This window comes from Dasypus novemcinctus, chromosome 12 (genome assembly GCF_030445035.2).
Source record: "Dasypus novemcinctus isolate mDasNov1 chromosome 12, mDasNov1.1.hap2, whole genome shotgun sequence".
Lineage (NCBI taxonomy): Eukaryota > Metazoa > Chordata > Mammalia > Cingulata > Dasypodidae > Dasypus > Dasypus novemcinctus.
Window position 1 is genome coordinate 22,505,703 of NC_080684.1, and position 22,068 is coordinate 22,527,770.

Genomic DNA, 22,068 nt, shown 5'->3' on the forward strand with positions numbered 1-22,068 from the left:
TGGACCAAGGGAGGATAAAAAGTAGTTCAGAGAAGTTTTATACAGCAAGTCAGCATTCCCTTTCCCTGCCCTTCCTGCTGACCAAATTGTAGCCATATCTGGAAAAATGATCTTTATTATAAGGGAAATACACAGCAAAACAGAGCTGGAAAAGAGGGGGGGGGGGTTGTGGAAGATACGGGAAAACTTAATCATCAAACAAGCTACCCAAACATGGCTTCCTGCTGTGGAGGAGGGACTGGCCCTTGCCTCACCTGCCTTCCGTGATTCAGAGAAACCTGCTCCTAGCAGGGCTGGGCCCAGGGAGCCCCATTTTCCAATCTCTTCTCTTCCTGGGAATTTGGGAAAGGTCGTACAGTTCTGGCCTTTCAAAATACAGAAGACAGTATGAAGGATGAAGTATGTTACAGCCCTTTGTTCTGGTGTCTTCTCCACACCTGTGGAGCTGTCTCTAGCCCTATCCCTTAGTACTTGTTGATGCCAAAGAGACGGACCCCATGGAATTGGGGCAACTTAGGCAGGAGTACACTGAGCAGTGAGGCTGTGTTGATGAGGAAGTGAGCAGCATCATATTTGGTGTAGAAGCTGGCCAGAAGGTAGCTGGGGAGAGAAGAAATGGGAAGAATGAGGTTGGACTTCCCTACCCAGAGTCATGTCTTCCTAGTGACTTTTCTATTTTAAATTACCAGTTCTATTGCATGTAGTCCTAGAACATCTGAAAACACTGCAGCCACATCAACAGGATTTGTTTGGGGGTTGGGGAGATCATCAGATAGCACCTTTAACTGGAGATTATAGGTCAGTTTGTGCATTTCTTCATTGTTAATGACAAGTGGCAAATGACAGCTGACGCTGTTTCAGCCTATATGAATGTTAAGAGTCTTATCTGCTTCTAGTCCCCAGTTTTCACAGATTCTGCCTCCATCAGTTACTTATGTTTGGAAGTGTAAAATCATCTGGTTTTATTTGACATTTTATCACATCTCAGTCCCTCTCCATTCCCCTGCCACCAAGATTGTAGCAAGGAATGCTTGTTACTGTCTTCTACTTACTGCTCTCCCTAGTAACTAGTATTCCATGGTATCTTCTAACTAGTATACCATGTTCTCTTCTAAGGATCTTAGATGGGTAGTCTGCTTCTTAGTGTCCCCCTGTTGCCCTTTGTACCTGGCTTTTTTTTTTTTTTCAAGATTTATTTTTTATTTATTTCTCTCCCCTTCCCCCCCCCGCCCCCTGTTGTCTGCTCTCTGTGTCCATTCGCTGTGTGTGCTTCTGTGTCCACTTGCATTTTTGTCAGTGGCACCGTGAATCTGTGTCTTTTTGTTGCGTCATCTTGCTGTGTCAGCTTTCCATGTGTGTGGAGCCACTCCTGGGCAGGCTGCACTTCCTTTGCCTGGGGTGGCTCTCTTTGCAGGGGTACACTCCTTGCATGTGGGGCTCACCTATGCGGGGGACACCCCTGCATCGCAGGGCACCCCTTGCACACGTCAGCACTGCGCATGGGCCAGCTCACCACATGGGTCCGGAGGCACTGGATTTGAACCCTGGGCTTCCCATACGGTGGGCAGATGCTCTTAATCGGTTGAGCCAAATCCACTTCCCTGTATCTGGCTTTTTAAAAGAGCTTTCCAACCCAGCATCTCCCATTACCAACCCCTCCTCCCCAAACTCACAGTACAATAGGAGAAATGCTAAGGAACTTGCGGGAAGAGGTAAACTGGAGCCCGTAGTCCATTTGCTCCCAGTGTGTCAGGAGCCGTGCCTTTCCTTGGTCAGGGGTCTCAAAGGGTGTTCCTTTCACAGTATGTAGAAAGACATACATAGCCTAGGAGGGGAAAGGGACAGGGTGAGGAGGGACAGAAAGAAGTCTTACAGTTCAAGAATTTAGCTAAGGTAGGAAATGAGATCCCAAAAGGAAGGCAAACATCCTCAAAGAATTGGTGGTTTTATTGGTTTTGGCTGGGGAAGGCCTGGGGGGGTGGGTATAAGGGTGTGGTTTAGTGCTTACCAAGTTATGGATGACGTTGGTCAGGGTCCAGACAACAGGAACGCTGAAGAAGGGGATGCTGAGTAGAACCACATGCAACAGTCCTACCAAGATGATGTAGGCCAGCCAGATGCCACGGCTACTCATGACCCGAGTGTTGGGATTTACTTCACTGTGTGCCACTCCCACATTCATCCTATCAGTGGGGAGGGTGGGGGGTGGAATCAGGCAGGAGTCCAATTCAATTTCCTCCAAATTTCTTTGAGCTTGTTCCCCCACTTATCACCTGAATAGCCAAAAATCCCCTGAACTCCACTGAGAATGAAAGAATTTTCCCATCATGCACAAAGGAAAAATTGGAGTCTTGGGGAAATTTTTCAAAGGCAAGAAGAGCCCTCCCTATATTTTAGAGACATATTGTAATTTTTACTGATCCTTACAGTTCACCTGTAACATGAAGGATTAATTAAGCCTAGGTGTGGGGCGCCGCTTGCAAAGAGCAAGGGGAACTTAGGAGTATCTCACTTTACTCTCATGAAGTTAATAAGGAATCAAGAAGAGGTTACATAAATTCATTATTCAATCAAGGAACGACTAAGGAGGGCTGAAGGGATAAAGCTACCTCAAATTTCCAGCTTTTCCTCTCGGGCTTACCCGCCCTCTCATTTCCTTTGCACGTAACCAACAAGGATCCTCATTCCTCCTTTCAAGTGAGAGGCGCTGTAAGAACTTGCCCTGGACTTCTCCAGGGCTAGAAAAGGACCTGAGTTCAATACCTCGAGGAATGGAGCCCTAGCACCGATTCTGGGGGCGGTTTTGGTAGTCTGAATTCGGCTCTAAAACAGCGTTGGCTCTAAAACTGAAGTCTGGTTAGAGGGCAGGTGTTGCCTGCCATCCCTTTCTACCTAAAATTCCCTAAATCCTAATATTAAACCCTCCTCGTGCTCGTTCCAGCTTTCCTCTCACGTTCGTCGGTTCCCCTCAAAACTCTGTTCAGAGTTCCCCTCACGGCTTTTAACTCCTTCCCTTTCACCTCGCACTATTTTACTCAGCACCCCCTTTCCACTCTCCCGACAACCCCTACCTGCTTTTTTCAAAGGCCGATCCCGCCCGGCGCGGCACTCACTTCTACCCCTGTGGTCTCCAGGAAGCAGCCTCCCCCGCCCATCTGCTCTCTCTTTATTGGTAGAATAGAATCAGCGCTGCCACCACCCGTTGGTTGGCGGTCTACAATGGGACGCACGATTGGTCGCCACTTCCGTCGACCGGAAGATGCAGAACCCGCCCTTCACCCTGTCTCACTTTGAGAAAGGTGGGGAGGGCTGCGGAGAGGAGCGAAAGCGACTGACTAATGGGAAGAGCTGATGGTGTGGGGTGGAAGTAAGAGTGAAAGCGATTGGCTGACCTTCGTTCTCTACGCCTAGGCGGGAGCTCCTGGAAGCGGAGGCAGCGGGCGGGGGCGCAGCAGAGTGGCGGCGGCAACAAGATGGCGGCGGAGACGGTGGAGCTCCATAAGCTGAAGGTACCGTGAAGGGGAGAAAGGGCTGAGTTGGACGTTTCTGGTGGCTGAATTCTGCAGGTTGGCTTGCACCTTCTCGTGCTCTTTGCAGACTTTTTCACTTCGTTTTCCGGCTCTCTCCTTAGTTAGCCGGGCTTTCTTTTGTGCCTCCCTTCTTTCCCGCTATGCCTTCCCTAATTTCCCATTTCTACTCGCGGTTTTACTATTATCTTTATATGTTATTTCGGCGCCCTAGCTTTCTTCAGTGCTTTATCAGCCATCACCCTCTCTTTGTCTTTTCTCGTCAGAGAACGACATTAGGGGTTTCCTCATTTCCCGCCGGACCCTGACATCTTTTTCTTCCTTGGGTTGATGCTTCTTGTCTGTTATCCACAGCCGAGATTCCCCCGTTAGTTGTGTTTTTCTAAGTCCCAAACGTGATCCAGAGAATGCTTCCACTCCTTTTTCTAGTGGGGTTAAGCCCCCTGGAGCGAATTTTGAGAGCTGGGAAAGGCCTTAGGCCTTCCCCTTTCAGGCCTGGACTCCAGGAGGGCTTAAGAGTTAGTGAAGACGTTGACGCCTCAGATAAAAGTTTTTCTAGTTCTCTCACGTGTTTTCCCGGCAGCCTCCCTTTCCGCTCTCCCCGAGAGAACCTAAGGTTGTAATACTATAGAAAAACAATTCCAAGGATATGGATATCTCTGTCCTGTTTCTTATCGCGGGGGAACCCTGCAGCTCTTGGTGTCACCACTGGGTGACACTTCGAATCATAGAACCTTTTTTTAAGATCTGTGTCTTTTGGGACTCTTGATAGCTTTTTCATACATAGGTTATCATTACTTGGAAGAAAATAATAGATTCTTTCAGGGTGAATTAAGATAATATTTTGATTAGTTGTCCATTTGTGATTTTGCAGCTAGTTTTCCATCACAATGTTTTGGCCACATAGTCCTGAGACTTTGAACAAACTAGGCTGATTTCAGTTGAAGCTGAAAACTGATCCTTCAGAGATGATGACCATTAGTTTAAGGGGAGAATGGTAGGGAGAGGTTCTTCCTTTATTCACTTATTAGTTGACACCAGTTAGCCTTTCTGTGAAATCTGATATATTTCCCAGCTTTGGATTCTAAACTGTACTAGTGAATTTCCGTGTTGTTCTGCTGTTACTGTTAAGTTGATGGGACTGACACATGTAGATTATACCAGTATTCTAATATTCATCGTGATGAATTTTAAAAATTGAGCAACCACCTCTATATGTATGCTTATTTATATATTACACAGTACTACTGTACTGTTAATGTGTTATAAAATATACACAAAAAGGAATTTTTGAATGAGTTAAAAAGAAAATAATAATAGAAGATCTAATATATCCTTCCTGTTTATCCCATTTTTGAAACCCCTGGAGTAAGTAACTGACTTCCTCTGTGACTTGATTTTATGGATGACAAATCTGTTTGTCAGGTTTATATTAAATTTGCATTTAATAAGTCACATTTTACAAAATGTCCTCTTAACCTGACTTCAGGCATTATATCTAAAAGACCTTGAGGCACTCCTGACAGCTTAAAAAGGACTCACTCTTTTATTTATTTATTTTTTAAAAGATTTATTTATTATTTCTCTCCCCTCCCCCCCACCCCGGTTGTCTGTTCTCTGTGTCTATTTGCTTCGTCGTCTTCTTTTGTCTGCTTCTGTTGTTGTCAGCAGCACGGGAATCTGTTTCTTTTTGTTGTGTCATCTTGTGTCAGCTCTCCATGTGGGCGGCGCCATTCCTGGGCAGGCTGCACTTTCTTTGGTGCTGGGCGGCTCTCCTTACGGGGTGCACTCCTTGCGTGTGGGGCTCCCCTACACGGGGACACCCCTGCGTGGCAGGGCACTCCTTGCGGGCATCAGCACTGCGCCACATGGGTCAAGGAGGCCCGGGGTTTGAACCGCAGACCTCCCATGTGATAGACGGATGCCCTAACCACTGGGCCAACTCCGTTTCCCGGGACTCACTCCTTTAATCACATTTACTTGTCTTTGCTTTTTCTCTAGAGCACTTCTTAACCTTTTGGAGGTCACAGATATCTTTGAAACTCTGATTAAAGGTATGGACCCTTTCCCCAGTAAAAGGCATGTACACATACTTTGCATGCAATTTGAGGGGCTTCATAAAACTACCTTGTAGCCCTGAGGAGTCCATGGACCTCTGGTTAAGAACCCATGCCTTTAATTCTGATGGACAGTTAATGTTTGATTGCACTGGTGATTTTGATGGAATGATCATGACTTTTGGCTTGATTCAGGGTTTACTCTTTTTTAAAAAGAAAAAAAATTCTTTACATTTTTGTAAAGAGAACATGGGAGTTTAGCATGGGACCTCAAAGGAAAGGAACAATATTTAAAACAGGAAAGAAAAGTTTTGTATTATCTGTCTGAGTTAATATAAAACTCCACAGTGATTACCAATTTCTGAAGATTTTATAGAAATGTGGTCAAAACTGTCTTTTGAACGGTTACAGTACCAGATTTTCAGTCAAATGTGAGAAAAGTGACTCTCTTGCAGAGGAGAGAACAGTGTGACATTTATATTATTGAAGTATAAAGTGCACATATATGGGTGTTTAAAGATCAGAAAGGAAAGAGGGTGAACTATGTGACCATAAAGGTAGATTGGAGTGATATTGAAAAGGTCAGGAAGCGAACCTGGCCCAGTGGTTAGGGTGTCCGTCTACCACATGGGAGGTCTGTGGTTCAAACCCTGGGCGTCTTTGACCTGTGTGGAACTGGCCCATGCGCAGCGCTGATGCGTGCAAGGAGTGCTGTGCGTGTCCCCCACGTAGGGGAGCCCCATGTGCAAGAAGTGCAACCTGCGCAAGAAAAGTACAGCCACCTGGGAGTGGTGCTGCACACATGGAGAGCTGATGGAGCAAGGTGACACAACAAAAAGAGACAGATTCCCGGTGCCACTGACAAGAATACAAGTGGACACAGAAGAACACACAGCAAATGAACACAGAGAGCAGAAAACTGGGGGCAGGGGGAGAAATAAATTAAAAATCTTTTAGAAAGAGAAAGGGGCCTTCTGAGTTATGTGAGGAATTTGGCTTTTCATGTTGGCAAAAGTGGGAAGTCTTTGGAAATTTGAAAGGAGTTGCTGATGTGAACAGCTTGTATTCTTTTGGCATTATGGAGTGAGGGAGAGAGATTTTGTCAGTTAGGTGTTTATTATAATAATCACTCCTCTGCTTAAAACTTTTAATATTCCTGCCATTCTCTCCAGCTTAGTTTTTCACAATCCAACCACAGTTGCCATATTTATTTCCTCATAATGGCTGTGTTCACTGATAACTAACACTAAGTGGCAAGCACTGGTGGAAGCTATGTACGTACAATAACTGATTGAATTCTCTCAATAACCTTATAAGGTAAATACTTCATACCTTTTTAAGATGTCAAATTGTGAGAAAGGTGGGAAAGAGGGATAGGTAGTAGAGTAGGAAGGACATTGTAATTTTAAATAGAATGACTAGAAGGCCTCCTTGAGAAGGTTATGTTTAAGCAGACTTGAAGGAGTCAACCAAGTGGAAAATGTTAGAGGAGTAGCAAAGAAGCTAATTTGGCTTATCAGAGTGAGCAGTTATAGTAGGAATAATAGGAGAGGAGGACTCACAAATAATGATGAGGATGGGTAGCAGATTGTATAGAGCCTTGTAGATTATGATTGTTAGGATTCTGGCTTTTACTTTTTTTTAGAGGTCCACAATATTGAGTCCAGGATCTTGTGCAAGGGAAGCAGGTGCTCATCCATTTGAACTACATCTGCTCCTCAAGCTTTTACTCTTAAGGAGTTGAGAAACCAGTGGATTTGTATTAGTAGCCAAAGGCGGGTGCTGATGCAAAATACCAGAACTCGATTGGTTTTTATAAAGGGTTTTTATTTGGGGTAGGAGCTTACAGGTACCAGACCATAAAGTGTAAGTTACTTCCCTCGCCTAAGTCTGTTGTCATGTGTTGGAGCAAGATGGCTGCTAATGTCTGTGCAGGTTCAGGCTTCCTGGGTTCCTCTCTTCCCAGGACTGGCTTCTTTCCAAGCTTAGGGTACCTCTCTTCCTGGGGCTCCAGCTTAAGGCTTCAGCATCAAACTCCAACATCAAAACTCCAGCTTCAAAAAATCCTCAACTCTGTCCTTTGCCATGCCTACTGGCACAAGAGGTTTACATAATTACTTAATCAAGTAAACCTCTGAATCCAATATAATATAATATGCCCAGAGGAAAAGATTAGTTTACAAACGTAGTCCAATATTTCTTTTTGGAATTCATCAGTAATATCAAACTTCTACAAGATTTTTCAATATTGGAGTTATATGATCTGATTTAAATTTTTGAAGGATCACTCTGACTCCTTTGTTGAGAATAAACTACTAGTGAGGCAGGGGCTAAAGAGGTTTTTGAAATAATTTGTATGAAAGGCCAGGGCAAAGTAGTGTTTGAGATGGTGAAAAGGGTTTAGATTTTGGATATATTTTGAAGTAGAAGTAACAGGATTTGCTGATTATATCCAGGGTAGCGAGTAAGCATTTGGTACAGGGGGAATGAAAGAGGGCTAAAGAAAGGAATCTTAGTGAATATCAGTAATTTATGAGGTTGGGTGGAAGAAGAATTAATAAGGAGGCTGAGGAGGAGAGGTGAGAGGAGAATCAAGAGAGCTGTGTCAGCACCTCAGTAAATTAAGATTATGGGTTTGAATCAGAATTGAGCTGGCATATTGCTCTACTCTTTACCGACTGTAATCTTAAGCAAGTTACTGAATCTCTTTAAGCCTCATTTTCTTAATTTATAAATTGGGAGTCATAATACCATCCACATAGGTTTATTGTAAAGGTTAAATGAGAAAATAAATGCAGAGTACTTAACCCTTTGCTGGTACATACTAATACTTGGAACACACATTTGAGTTCCTATTGTATGAAATGTTACAGGTAATAGAAAATGTCTCTGCCCTCAAAGAGTTTATAAACCACATGGAGAGAGAACAAATGAAAAAGACTTCTAATAAAAGATTTGAATAAATATTCAAGATTAGTAATAGAAGGGATCACAGGGCATTAAATTCACTAATGTCAGATGTATTATAAGGTCAGTTGATCTATCTTTCCTCTGCTTATTAAATAGGTAGAATGGAGAATGCTTATTAATACTGAAAAATAGGTTTTTAAAATTGTTTTTTGAATCAGTAATTCAGGCATAAGTTCACAATTATAAAAATACAAAAGGGTATATGGTGAAAACTTCCCTCCTACATCTGTCCCCAGCTAGCTTCCTCTTCTCAAATTCAGCAAGCATTACTTATCTGTTTTTTGTCCAGGCATCTTGTGTACATACATCAAGTGTGTGTATATCTTATTTTTTACAATAATGTTAATATGCCATCTATAATCTGTAACTTTTTTTTTTCATTTTTAAAGATTTATTTTTATTTATCCCCCCGCCCTGTGCCGTGGCTTGCTTGCTGTCTGCTCTCTCTATCCATTCACTGTGCGTTCTTCTGTGTCTGCTTATCTTCCTTTGTTGTGTCATCTTGCTGCGCAGCTCTCTGCGAGTGGGAGGGCGGGCTGTCAGCTCTCTGCGGGCGCTGGCCATCAGCTCTCCACAGGCGTGGGCCAGCCTGCCCTCACAAGGAGGCCCTGGCACACGAACCCAGGGCATCCCATATGGTAGATGGGAGCCCAATCGATTTAGCCACAGCTACTTCCCTAATCTGTAACTTAAAATTTACAACTTTATTGAGATATAATTTGCATACCATAAAATTCACATATATGCCTTGTTTTTTAAATAAATTCTTTTAAAATGTTTTAAAATAAATTCTTGTAGAAATGGTAAGGGTTGATATGGTAGTTCTTATTTGAAGTTTTAAAAAGTTTTTGTTTCATTCACAAATGTGCTGAAATATGTGTGAAAGAAGTTACTTCATTTTCAACTGCTTCATATTTTTGCTTATCTATTTTTCTTTTAAAACAATATCCCTGGGTTGTGCTATGACAGTGTCTGCCAGAAAACCAAATCCTGATTTGAGCAAATCAGTTGGGGAAGGAATTGGCAGCAATTGGTTTAATTTTAGTATGTATTAAGTATTAGATAATATAAAGGAATCCTTTTGCGGGGGGGAGGTAGGTACTGGGGATTGAACCCAGGACCTCTTACATGGGAGGTGGGTGCTTGACCACTTGAGCTACATCTGCTTCCTAAAGGAGCTCTTTTTAATATTGATAGTTTGTTCATGATATTGTAGTTTTGTAAGAAAATGTCCTCATCTTTTAGGGATGCTGTTTGAGGTATTTCACAGTGAAATTTCATTCTGCAATTTAATTTAAAATACTTTGGCAAAGAAAAAAATGAAATAAGTATGGTAAAATGTTATAAATTATTAATAGTCTTTGTGATGACTATATGAGGATTTATTGTACTGTTCTCCCTACTTTTTTGTATGCTTAAAAATATTCATAATAAGTTATTTTAAAGCATCTGAAAAAAACCAAAATAATATCCTAATATGTTAAAAGAACCATTAATATGATTCAAGTAATACATTATATAGAAACTATATATAATATTCCTGTTTAACCAAGGAGGGGACATGAAGGTGCTAAGAGCACCGCTGAATGAGGAGAGACCTAGGATTAGGGGAAAACCATTGGGGACTTAGACCTTGGTGACTAGAAGCATTTGGAAAATCAGTGGTCAGCAGTGATGGATGCTGTTCATGCTAAAAGATCAGTTGGGGGCAGCGGACTTGGCCCAGTGGTTAGGGCTTCCTTCTACCACATGGGAGGTCCGCAGTTCAAACCCTGGGCCTCCTTGACCCGTGTGGAGCTGGCCCATGTGCAGTGCTGATGTGTGCAAGGAGTGCCCTACCACACAGGGGTGTCCCCTGCGTAGGGGAGCCCCACATGCAAGGAGTGCGCCCTATAAGGAGAGCCGCCCAGCGTGAAAGAAAGTGCAGCCTGCCCGGGAATGGCGCCACACACACACGGAGAGCTGACACAACAAGATGATGCAAGAAAAAGAAACAGATTCCTGTGCCGCTGACAACAACAGAAGCGGACAAAGAACATGCAGCAAATGAGCACAGAGAACAGACAACCAGGGTGGGGGGGGGCGTGGAAGAGAGAGAGAGAAAGAGAAAGAGAGAAATAAATAAATAAATCTTTTTTTAAAAAACCAATTGTGGTAATGGTGAGCTACATTAAAAAAAAAAATCAGTTGGAACAAATTGTACCACTCTTTGTCAGCCCCAAGTCTAGATCAGATCATACTAGATCAGCATACTGTGCATAGTCATCGCTGTCTGTTTTCTTGTCACTTAGAAGTCTTTGTAAACTTTTGCCTACATCTAGGCACACTTTTGGGAACTAGGAAGAAGAAGGAACAACAAAAATATTTAAACCAGGAAAAAAAAAAATAGATGGAAGCGGCTGTGCCTCAATCAGTTGGGCTCCTGTCTACCATATGGGAGGCCCTGTGTTCGCGTCCCGGGGCCTCCTTGTAAAGGCAGGCTTGCCCACACTGCACAGTGCCGCCCGGCTGGCAGATGCCACAGAGAGGCGACTCAGCAAGGTGACTCAACAAAAAGACAAGCAGAAAAAAACACAGAAGAGTGCTCAGCGAATGGACATGAGAGCAGACAACATGAAAGCTGAAAGCGGGGAGGGAAAATTAATAAATACAGACACAGAAAAACACACAGCAAATGGACACAGAGCAGACAGCACACAAAAAGCCACAGGGGGGGATAATTAAAAAAAAAAAGGAATGGAGGCTTATGGAGGTTTAGGAGTTAAAGGGAATAAAGCAGCTATATTTCTTTGTAAACAAATAACCAGCATTTTCCCCTAACAAACACAATATATTTAAAATCTTAAGTGATCACATGAGATTGGGATAATAGATGACTTATTTTCCTCTGTACTTTCTAATAGTTTCTAATTATTCTGCAGAACATAGTACTTTTACAAACCAATAAAAGTTGTTAAGTATGGACTGCAGTCCAGTGCTGATCCATGAATTAATTTTTTGTCACTGGTTATTGATAAGTACAAAAATTGAGAATAAATTTTTAGAAATATATAGCAGCTTGACATCACTGTTATACCCAAGTTTGTGATACCCAAGTTTTTCTAGTAATTAGTTTTTCGGTTTTTCTTTTCTTTTTTTAAATGAAAGTATTGGTCTTTGACCCAGTTGCAATATTATAAAAAGTTGGCAGCCCTATCAGTCTACTTATTTAAAAAAAATATTGATCTCAGAAATTTGAAAATTGCTCATTTTATCTAATCTTGCCAAATCCCTCACCATTTTCTATCTAACAGACACTTAGAAAGTGCTTACCAGCTGCCAAACACCATTCTAAATACTTTACAAATATTTACTGGTTTAATCTTTATTATAGCCATATGAGATATGTACTGTTATTATCCCTATTTCACAGATAAGAAAACTGAGGCACAGAGGGGTTTAAGTTACTTGCCCAGTGTCACACTGTTGGTAAGTGGTAGAATTGGAATTTGAACCCAGGTGGTCTGGCTTCAGGGTCGTATTCTTTACTATGCTCTGCAGCACTCAGCAATCACTATTGTATGTAGAAGCCTTTCTTTGAAAATAACATTTTTAGTGGGTAATTATCTACCATGTTTCTCAACAGAGGGTTTGTCTTAGTTTGCCACAGGAATGCCGATACAAATTACCTGAAATGGGAATTTTATTTGAGGTGAAAATTTTCAGTTCCAAAGCCGTGAAATGTCCGTATCAGGGCACCATCAGAGGTACTTTCTCATGAAAGTCAGCTACTGGTAATCCTGGTGTCCTGCCCTTGGGGAGTGGGCATGTGACAGGGCTCCTCTCCTCAGCCTTGAGCTACTCAGTGGGCCTGCGCCTTTGGGTCCTCTTTCTGAGCCTTTGTTCTCTGCAGATTCCAGACTCTGGAACCTCTCTCACCCTCTTGGGGCTTCTCTGACTTTTTGCAGCAGTAAGGGAACCTGGAGTCCTTTCTCACATGGCAGGATCAATATGGCAGCTTCCTTTCTCTGTACTTTCCTGTGTGTCTCCATTTATATCAGACCCAGCAAGAGGGCAGAGACCCAAGACATGCCTCACTGATGCAGTTCAATCAAAAGCAATCTAGGGAGTGGATGTAGCTCAAGTGGTTGAGCACCTGCTTCCCAGGTATGACATCCCAGGTTCGATCCCTGGTACCTCCTAAAAAACAAACCAAAAAACCAACTTTCATTGGGGAGCAGATGTAGCTCAGTGGTTGAGTACCTGCTTCTAGTGCACAAGGTCCTAGGTTCAATCCCTTATACTGCCTTAAAAAATCAATCTAGTCAAGTGATCTAAAGCAGTCAAAAGTTATCACACCCACAGGAATAGATTAGTTTAAAAACATAATCTCTTTGGAAGGCATCAAATCCAAACTGACAGGGTGCTATTGGCATTTTGGGTAGGACAGATCCCCCTGACTAGCATCCCCACCTGTTCCACTCACTGAATGCCATTAGTACCTCACCTCTTCAATGATCGTGATATCCCCTTTTCCATTTCCAAATACTTCCTACTAGGGATGGACTGCTGTCCTTGTTGAAAACCTAGAGATGCCGAGCTTACTGCCTTAGTTATAATAGTTCTTTCTTCTGTTGGAATCTGCTGTCTAACTGCTATTGGTCAGTCTTAGATCTGAACTTCAAAACTATCAAGGCCTACTTCCAGGCTGAACATTTATTCATGTTCTGATCTGCCTATAGGATTTCTGGGGCCTTTCTTTTCCTGCTTGTTCTCCTTGGATCACCATGTTGGCATGCTGCTTAAAATTAGAGTATAGAACCCCTAAAGGCTATTAAATCATTTATTATAGATTCTATATTTCACTTACCCATAACCTAGAATTATTGTTAACTCCAAGATTATCTTTTGCATTACTCTTGAGCCAGATCTCCCACATCTTTTTTTTTTTTTTTTTTTTTTTTTGTACAACTGACGTTTTGAATATACATGCAGAACTTTATAGTTATATCTTATTCCTTTTAAATTGGGTCTTCGTTTTGGCTCGCTGTCTTCCCTAGAGTTTTTTTTTAAAGCTTAGTTATCAGTTTTCCATCGATTCTCCTTTTTCATTTTATCCACAAAGGTGATAAGCATGACTTTTATATGACTTTTATCTCCTTAAGCTACTAGTTTTAATTTTTAGATTTAATTTTTTTTTTTATCCCACTCCCCCCACCATTGTTTGCCCTATCTGTCTGCTCTCTCTGTCCATTCACTGTGTGCTCGTCTTCTTTTCAGGAGGCACTGGGAACTGAACCTAGGACCTCCCATGTGGGAGGGAGGTGCCACATCTCTTGAGCTACCTCCACTCCTCACTTCGTTGTGGCTCTCATTGTGTTTCCTTGTTGCATCTTTTCATTGTGTCATCTTGCTGCGTCAGCATGCTGTCTTGCTTTTCTATAGGAGGCACAGAGAACAGAACCTGAGGAGTTACAGATTTTAAAATCTTCAGCAAAGCTCTTTGGCATGCCATTAAATATTCTTTCATATTGATATAGATCCTTTTCACAATTTATTGTTGACCTTAAGCTAGCCAAAACATCTGCCTAATTCTACAGTGGTCAGATCAGTATGCTTGTATATTGTAGATTGTGGTAAAGGATTTGGGATAATAGGTGGTGAGGAGAATCTACTTTTTTTTTTTTTTTAAGATTTATTTCTCTCTCCCCTGTCTTGTTGTTTACATTCGCTATCTACTCTCTGTATCCATTCTCTGTGTGTTCTTCTGTGCCTGCTTGCAGGAGAAAGCCCTCAATCTCTTGTGCCACCTCAGCTCCCTGGTCTGCTGTGTCTCTTATTGCTTCTCCTCTGTGTCTCTTCTTTTTTTAAAGATTTATTTATTTATTTATCCCCCCCCCCCCCCCCCCGCGTTGTCTGTTCTCTGTGTCTTTTTGCTGCATCTTGTTTCTGTGTCCGCTTCTGTTGTTGTCAGCGGCACAGGAATCTGTGTCTCTTTTTGTTGCATCATCTTGTTGTGTCAGCTCTCCGTGTGGGTGGCACCATTCTCAGGCAGGCTGCACTTTCTTTCGCACTGGGCGGCTCTCCTTACGAGGTACACTCCTTGCGCGTGGGGCTCCCCCACACGGGGAACACCCCTGTATGGCAGGGCACTCCTTGCGTGCATCAGCACTGCGCATGGGCCAGCTCCACACAGGTCAAGGAAGCCCGGGGTTTGAACCTTGGACCTCCCATGTGGTAGACAGACGCCCTAACCACTGGGCCAAGTCCGTTTCCCTCTGTATCTCTTTGTTGTTGCGTTATCTTGCTGGGCCAGCATTCTGTGCAGGCCACCTTGCCTTCACCAGGAGGTCCCGGGAATTGAACCCTGGACCTCTTATATGGTAGATGAGAACCCAGTTGCTTGAGCTGCATCTGCTTTCCAAGAATTTGCTTTTTGATAATTGGATTTTCTGCTTAAAGACTCATTCTTCCCATATGCTAGCTGGCATGGTAATTTTTAGGGGAAAAAAGGCTTTTCTTTTTTCCTTAGAACTATTCGGAAATAGCTAAAGATTTGTAATAATAAATAGGTACATGAACAGATAGGAATTTTATTTAAGTAGGATGATTGTTCTTCAGCATCTATTAGAGAAGTCCGCTTGCATATTTGAATATTGTTAGCGGGAAGTGGACTATCTCAGGGGTCTCAGAGGCTCAGTGGAATTAAGGGCAATAATTTGGGGTTGAATCTTATTTTTATTAAGCTTTTTTGTTTTTTTTATAAAAACTACCTTTTTTCATTGACCAAAATTAATCTTGTTAACTAAGGATAAGTTTTATTCCTTTTTCTCAGCTTGCTGAACTAAAGCAGGAATGTCTTGCTCGTGGTTTGGAAACCAAGGGAATAAAACAAGATCTCATCAACAGGCTCCAAGCATATCTTGAAGAGCATGGTGAGTGCTTCGATATGGAGGCAAGGAGTGATGTGAACCAGGGGATTCGTTTTCAGGCTTTGCCACATAGATTTCTGTTTTTTGTTTTTGTGTGTGTGTTGTTTTGTTTTTTTTGCTTAGGTCATTGGTGGTGTAAGCTCTTAATTAACCGCATCAATCCAAAACAATGGATATAAAGCAAAAAAATGTTCCTTTTTTCTTTTGACATTATGATTTTGGTTCAGCAAGTTATTTAAAAACATTATGATTTTATTTCAGCAAGTTATTTAAAAGTTAGCATGGTAATACAGTATCATTAGATTAAGAATTAGAAGATGTGAGTTCTAATTCCAATTGCCAGAACTTTACTAGGTAACTTTGGACAGTCCTACTTTTACATGGCTATGTCTGATTTTGATTTATGGAATAAGAAAATGTCGACCCTAGAAATCCAAAACTGTAAGTAGTCTCTGGTCTCTTCTAGCTCTGACATTCTCCAATTCTGCTTTTTTAAAAAACCACAAAACTTCTTTAAGGTATACTCTCACTCAGGTTCTACAGATTCCCTCTCTAATTTTTATTTATGTATTCCTTTTTATTCCATTTCTCATTTCACTTCCCCCCCCACCCTCCTTAGGCAACCATTCTCATGTGTTTGATATTTTTCCTGTCTTAGTTCTTATAACCTATATTCTGTTCTTAGTGTATAATATTTTTATTTACATAGATGTTACTGAGTTCATAGCCTTACTTTTATTTTTCACTTCTTTCACTAAGTACTGTTTTTTGAGGTACCAGGGCTGGGGATTGAACCCCCGATCTTGTATGTGGAAGCCGGCACTCAGCTACTGAACCACATCAGCTCCCCTGAGTTGGTTTTCTTATATATTTGCTTGTTGTTTGGTTTTTTTGTTTTTGTTTTTTTTTTGCTTTTAGCAAACACTGGAAACTGTACCTGGGACCTCACGTGTGGAAAGCAGGTGCTCAATTGCTTGAGCCACAACCACTTCCCTGTACTGTGGTTTTTAAAGATGACATGTGGCTGTGTGGTCATCTAATACATATATATTTTTTAACAAATCAGTTTTATTGATACATATTAGTAAAGCATAAATGCATCCAAAGTACAATTAATGGTATTTGGTGTAATCACATATTTATGTCATTTAGTATATTGATTCCAGTTTTTTTTTTTTAAATTATTATATTATTTTATTGCTACGTTTGAAAGGAAAATAAATTGAGAAGTTGCTAGGGCGTGCAACTTCCTGAAAATTATGGAACAATGGAGGCAACCATTGGAAGATGTTAAAAGTGACCTAATTTGTAGGGAGTACAAGGACTACATATACCGAGATCATCAATGGTGAGATTACTGATAGCATTAGCTATCTGGAATTGATGCACCAGTGGGAGTTTTTAAATGAAGGTGATGGAGCATTGGCTACCCCATACCCTTTAACTAGTAAGTATGGATGAGAAGATTGAAGAAGATGCCTAAATTCTCTACAAACACATTAGTTTACAAAAAATAATCTTATAACAAAGACATCCAGACAATGTTGAAATTTGCTCTTGCAAGGAGAGCCCCATTTTATGATGATTGGACACATTCTTTCTCCTGCTGGATAATTTCCTTTGATGGGAGAATATTTTTTTCTTCAGTGTTAGTTTTCTTCAGTTTTGACCTGTCGAACTTCTCCACTTCAGACAAGTCTGGTTTATCATTCATCTTGTTGTTAATTCCTAACAGAGCTGGTGCACAGACTCTCAAGAGCAGTTTGCTGATATCTTATACTGTTGCTGTTGACTTTCAGTCTAATGCCACTGAGGAGGAGAGGGCGAGGGGCGGCCCCCAAACTCCTGGTCCTCACTGCATCGGGACTGCAGCTATGGTGGCTGGGTCCCCTCCTCTGCCTTGAAGGGCCAGCACCCCTCCAATTGTTGATAGTATTCTGTCATCTATGTTCATCATAGTTTACTTAATTCACTCAAGACACATACCTATATTGACTCTTCCAAGTTCCTGCTACTATAAATAATGCTGGGATGAACTACTACTTTCATGGCCTCTTATGTGTCTGTCTGGGAATATGGGATATATACCCAGGAATGGGATCACTAGGTTACATGTGTTAATATGACTAGGCATGGCAAAATTGTTTTCCAGAATTGTTGCATAAATCTTTACTCTCATTGGCAGTGCATGAGAGGTCTTGTATCTTTGTAGTTGTAAATTTGGCACCATCCTATCAAATGCCCTAATTTTTCCTAATCTGTTGGTGGTTCTTATTTTCATTTCTCTTAATTATTAAAAAGTTTAAACATTTCTTGTGTTTATAGCTATTTGCTCTTCCTTGGCCATTTTACTCTTGAACTTTCATTTGTTGGCTGGTTTGCACGCATTTCTTTTATATTCTAGTAATTATTCCCTTGTTAGTTTTAGACACATATCTTCTCTTTCATCTGTCAACTTTGTCCATGGTGTCTTTTGTTAAATAGAAGTCAATAATTTTGGAAAAAATCTTTAAATTTTCATCTATTATTTTTACTTCTGGGCTTTTTAGAAATCCTTCCCACCACTAAATGTCAAAGATATTCTCCCATATTACTTACATTATTAACTTTATAGTTTAAACTCATCACATTTAGTCCTTCAATCCAGCTGGAGTTCAACTATGTATTGTTAGGTGGAAATGCAGATTTATGTTCTCCGTATGGAGCAAATTTTACGAACATCAGTTCTTCCTTTTTTATTGAATTTTATTCTGAAAAAGCAAAATGGTTATAATTTTAGTCTTAAGTACAGCAAGGTAGTTTTTTAGCAGGGCTTGATCTGAATATTTTCATATTCTTTAGCTGAAGAGGAGGCAAATGAAGAAGATGTACTGGGAGACGAAACAGAGGTGAGTTGGAGTCACTGGCCTGGCAGTATGCCACTGCTCTGGCTGCATTGTTTCACATTAGTCATTTAGATGGCTTAGGTGCTAACCCATTAGGGGAACATAAAAAGGGAATGAAAGTCCTGAGAGACTGGTTCATTTTGAAATTCTCATATTCTTCTGTTGATGGATTTTTTTTTTTTTAGATTTGTTTATTTATTTATCTCCCCTTCCCCCCACCCCAGTTGTCTGTTCTCTGTGTCTATTTGCTGCGTCTTCTTTGTCCGCTTCTGTTGTTGTCAGTGGCACAGGAACCTGTGTTTCTTTTTGCTGCGTCATCTTGTTGTGTCATTTCTCTGTGTGGGCGGTGCTATTCTTAGGCAGGCTGCACTTTCTTTGGCACTAGGTGGCTTTCCTTACGGGGTGCACTCCTTGTGTGTGGGGCTCCCAGGACACCCCTGCGTGGCACGGCACTCCTTGCGCGCATCAGCACTGCGCGTGGGTCAGCTCCACACTGGTCAGAGAGGCCCGGGGTTTGAACCGCGGACCTCCCATGTGGATGTCCTAACCGCTGGGCCAAGTCCGCTTCCCTGTTGATGGATGTTTACTCTTGATTTATATTAACCATCTTGTTCATTTGGTTTTAGGAAGAAGAACCAAAGCCCATAGAACTGCCTGTCAAAGAGGAAGAACTCCCTGAAAAAACTGTTGATGTGTAACTATTCCTTTTTTATAATCTGAGTACAGAGCAGATAGTTGAGGGTCTTGTACCTTTGTGTTTAGTGTTGGATTTAGTGTTTCATTCTGTGTTCCTCTTCTACATTCCCCTTGTCCTTTTTCACTTCTGATTAGATCGTATGTTTTCAGAAGTGTCTATTTCACTCCAAATACATGGTCCCAATGAAGCCAAGCATTTGGTCTCTGGGTTATATAGTAGATAATTGGGACCAGGTGGCTGCAATTCCAGACTCAAGTTTAGTTCTCCTAGCCTTTGTTGTTTTTTTGTGGGATCACCATAATAGATGATTCAAAATGTTCTCCAGAGAAGTGTAAATATATATATAAGGAGTTTTGTAAAGGAGAAGGGTGTTGGGCAGATATTATGTCTCCAAGTAACAGTGTATTGTCTCTTGCTTTTTGATTTATGGTGGTAGAGGGGAGGACAAAGTACCAGAGTAGAAAGTGGATCTTGGTTTATTTAAACTCTCCTAACAAGGGTTATCGTATATATCTTTTATTTGGGGCTTTTTCCATAAATGTTTACCATTTTATACTCTAGCACTTTAAAAACAGTTGAGACCCTTCTAAAATATTTTTCTTTATAGCTGTATTAATACATTTAATTATCATAAGCAGTGTATGTACTAGTAAAAAAATCAGACAGTACAGATGAATATAGAGGAGTTTATAAATTGAAAATTGATTCTTATTCCTACCCCTATCTGACTTCCCAGAGGTCTTTAGTATATCCTTCTGAAATATTTTATATATGGTGTGTTTTCATTTAATCCTCACATCGACCCTCTGAAGTAGGAATTTTTATCCTATTAAGTGGCAGATCTCCCTTTTTTTAGTTATTACTGAAATTACAAGTTAATAGTATATGACCCACATGACCCCATCATTCAGATTTAGTAGTTATCAACTTGGGACCTTATACTCTTTCTAGCAGTTAATAGTACTCTCCATTCTGTGGATGTCTTGTAATTTATTTATCCAGTTACCTGATAATGGACATTGAGATTATCCATAATAGCAAAAAAAGTGCATTGTTGGCATCTTCTTTATCAACTTTTTAAAAAAGTATTTTTATTGTGGTAACTTACACAAAAACTTATTCCTCATATTAACTACTTATATGTATACAATTCAGTTGTATTAATTACATTCACAATATTGTGCTACCATCACATCACCACCATCCATTACCAAAACTTTTTCCTCGCTTCAAACAGAAACTCTGTACCCACTAAGCAGAAACTCCCCATTTCCCCCACACCCACCCTTCCAGCCCTGGATGTCTATGAATTTGCCTATTTTAGGCATGTTGTAGCATATATCAGAACTTCATTCCTTTTTATGACTCAGTAGTATTCCATTGTATAGATATACAACATTTTGTTTATCTGTTGATATACACTTGCATTGCTTCCGCTTTTTGGCTATTGGAAACAGCTGCTCTCAACATTGGTATAGTTATCTGTTTGGGTTCATTTTCAGTTCTTTGGATATATTCCCAGAAGTGGCATTGACTAGTAATGTGATAATTCTGATTTTAACTTTCTGAGGAACTGTCAAATGGTTTCTACAGTGCAGCACCATTTAATATCCTCAATGACAGTGTACAAGGGTTCCTTTTTCTCTGCTTTCCTTGTCAACATTTTTTATTTCCATTTTATTAAATAACAGCCTAATGGTTATGAAGGGGTATCTCATCGTGATTTTGATTTGTGTTTCCGGATGGTTAGCTGTTTTATACTTGGGCAAGTATGTTCATAGGATAAATTCCTAGAATTGGGTTTGCTGGGTCACAGAGAATGTGCATTTAACATTTCGAGTGATTTTTCAAATACTTCAGCTTTCTAAAGCCATTTAGTTATCTTCCCATTAAAAGAGATTTATGATTAGATACAGTGCCTTGAGAAAATACCTTACTGGGATAGCTTTAAAATAGACATTTGGGAATTTTGGGGGCAAGAAGGAAGATAAAGTAAATGAAGTGATAATTGGCTTTTGTGGACTAAAAAGAATTATCTTTAGAATATGTAAAATATATGTAATTCTAATGTTCAGAGGACTTTAATTTTATTAATGAAGTTCAAAACAAAGGGAATTGAAAGCATGTGTGTATGTACAAAGAAGTTCTGCATCTCTGTAGTTTTAGGGAGTATTTTGTATTTGACTATGGGTAGGAGAAGCATATTTCTTAGTGAAGAGTGGAAATTTCCCCTGAGTCCCAGAATATGATGTGTTTTTATTGTTTGAGTTTAATTGAGCCTAAGGGAGTTGAAATAGAGCAGAAGTAAGCTTCTCTGGGGCTCACTTTCTGCCATGAGGTGTACTGCAATGATCATACTTCAAGATGGGAATGTGAAGGAATTCATTAGCTTGGTTTGGTGGAGAGGACGACTCCCTTAGTGACCTTGGACTTCAAGTAAAACATTAAACTTCTGAGGCCCTTTCTGAACAAGATGGGGAGGTGTGGGGAAGAAAATCTGGCAAGGAAATGGGAAAATTTTATAAATTTCTTAAAACTAAAATATCCAGGACTTATTTAGGTTCTTGGAATATTCAGAAGGAGATCCCCTTGCTTCATTTTTGGCTTGAGAGTATCCAGTAATGTATAATTGTTACTAGTTTGATTTCTTTCACCTTAGGCAACCAAGTATTGTAGGATTAAGTTGTGGTCAGCAGGGGGCACCCATCACTTGTTTCTCATTCCTGGGACCGCCAACAAAAGGATAGAGGAGAAAGTTCTGTTCCAGAATTGCTTCCTCTGAAAATGTCATTAAACCATTACTACCTTTCAGGGCATCAAATGGGAAAAGTGTCCGGGATATTGGAACAAAAGCCTCCTCTGTCTCTAAATGAGGGACCTTAATGAGACTGGTTATGACCCATGGTTTTATGGGAGTTGTTTGGTGGAGGGTTAATGCCCTTCCATTTATCCTGGATACTTCCGAACTTTGTCTCCCACCCCTATGTTCCCCCTTCTTTTGTTTTCTCTTAAACCTTTTGA

General features: G+C 40.8%; 2 protein-coding genes across 3 annotated transcripts in view; one reads left to right on the forward strand and one right to left on the reverse strand.

Moving 5' to 3' along the window:
* Nucleotides 1-99: 99 nt before the first annotated feature.
* On the reverse strand, nt 100-3,168 carry ORMDL2 (ORMDL sphingolipid biosynthesis regulator 2). The gene is made up of 4 exons (XM_004466074.5): nt 3,072-3,168; nt 2,009-2,183; nt 1,674-1,825; nt 100-600 (listed from the first exon to the last, which is right to left on the reverse strand). The coding sequence occupies exons 2-4, from the start codon at nt 2,180-2,182 to the stop codon at nt 465-467; spliced, it is 462 nt and encodes a 153-aa protein (XP_004466131.1). The 5' UTR covers nt 2,183; nt 3,072-3,168; the 3' UTR covers nt 100-464.
* Nucleotides 3,169-3,408: 240 nt separating this feature from the next.
* SARNP (SAP domain containing ribonucleoprotein) overlaps nt 3,409-22,068 on the forward strand; it is a 63,110-nt gene continuing 44,450 nt past the window's right edge. For both annotated transcript variants that reach the window (XR_188498.3, XM_004466073.5), the window contains exons 1-4: nt 3,409-3,509; nt 15,369-15,468; nt 18,307-18,353; nt 18,977-19,044. Coding sequence is in view for 1 of the 2 variants with exons in the window: in XM_004466073.5 (XP_004466130.1) it covers nt 3,474-3,509; nt 15,369-15,468; nt 18,307-18,353; nt 18,977-19,044 (251 nt within the window). In the remaining variant the exon portion in view is untranslated. The remainder of the gene's footprint in view (nt 3,510-15,368; nt 15,469-18,306; nt 18,354-18,976; nt 19,045-22,068) is intronic.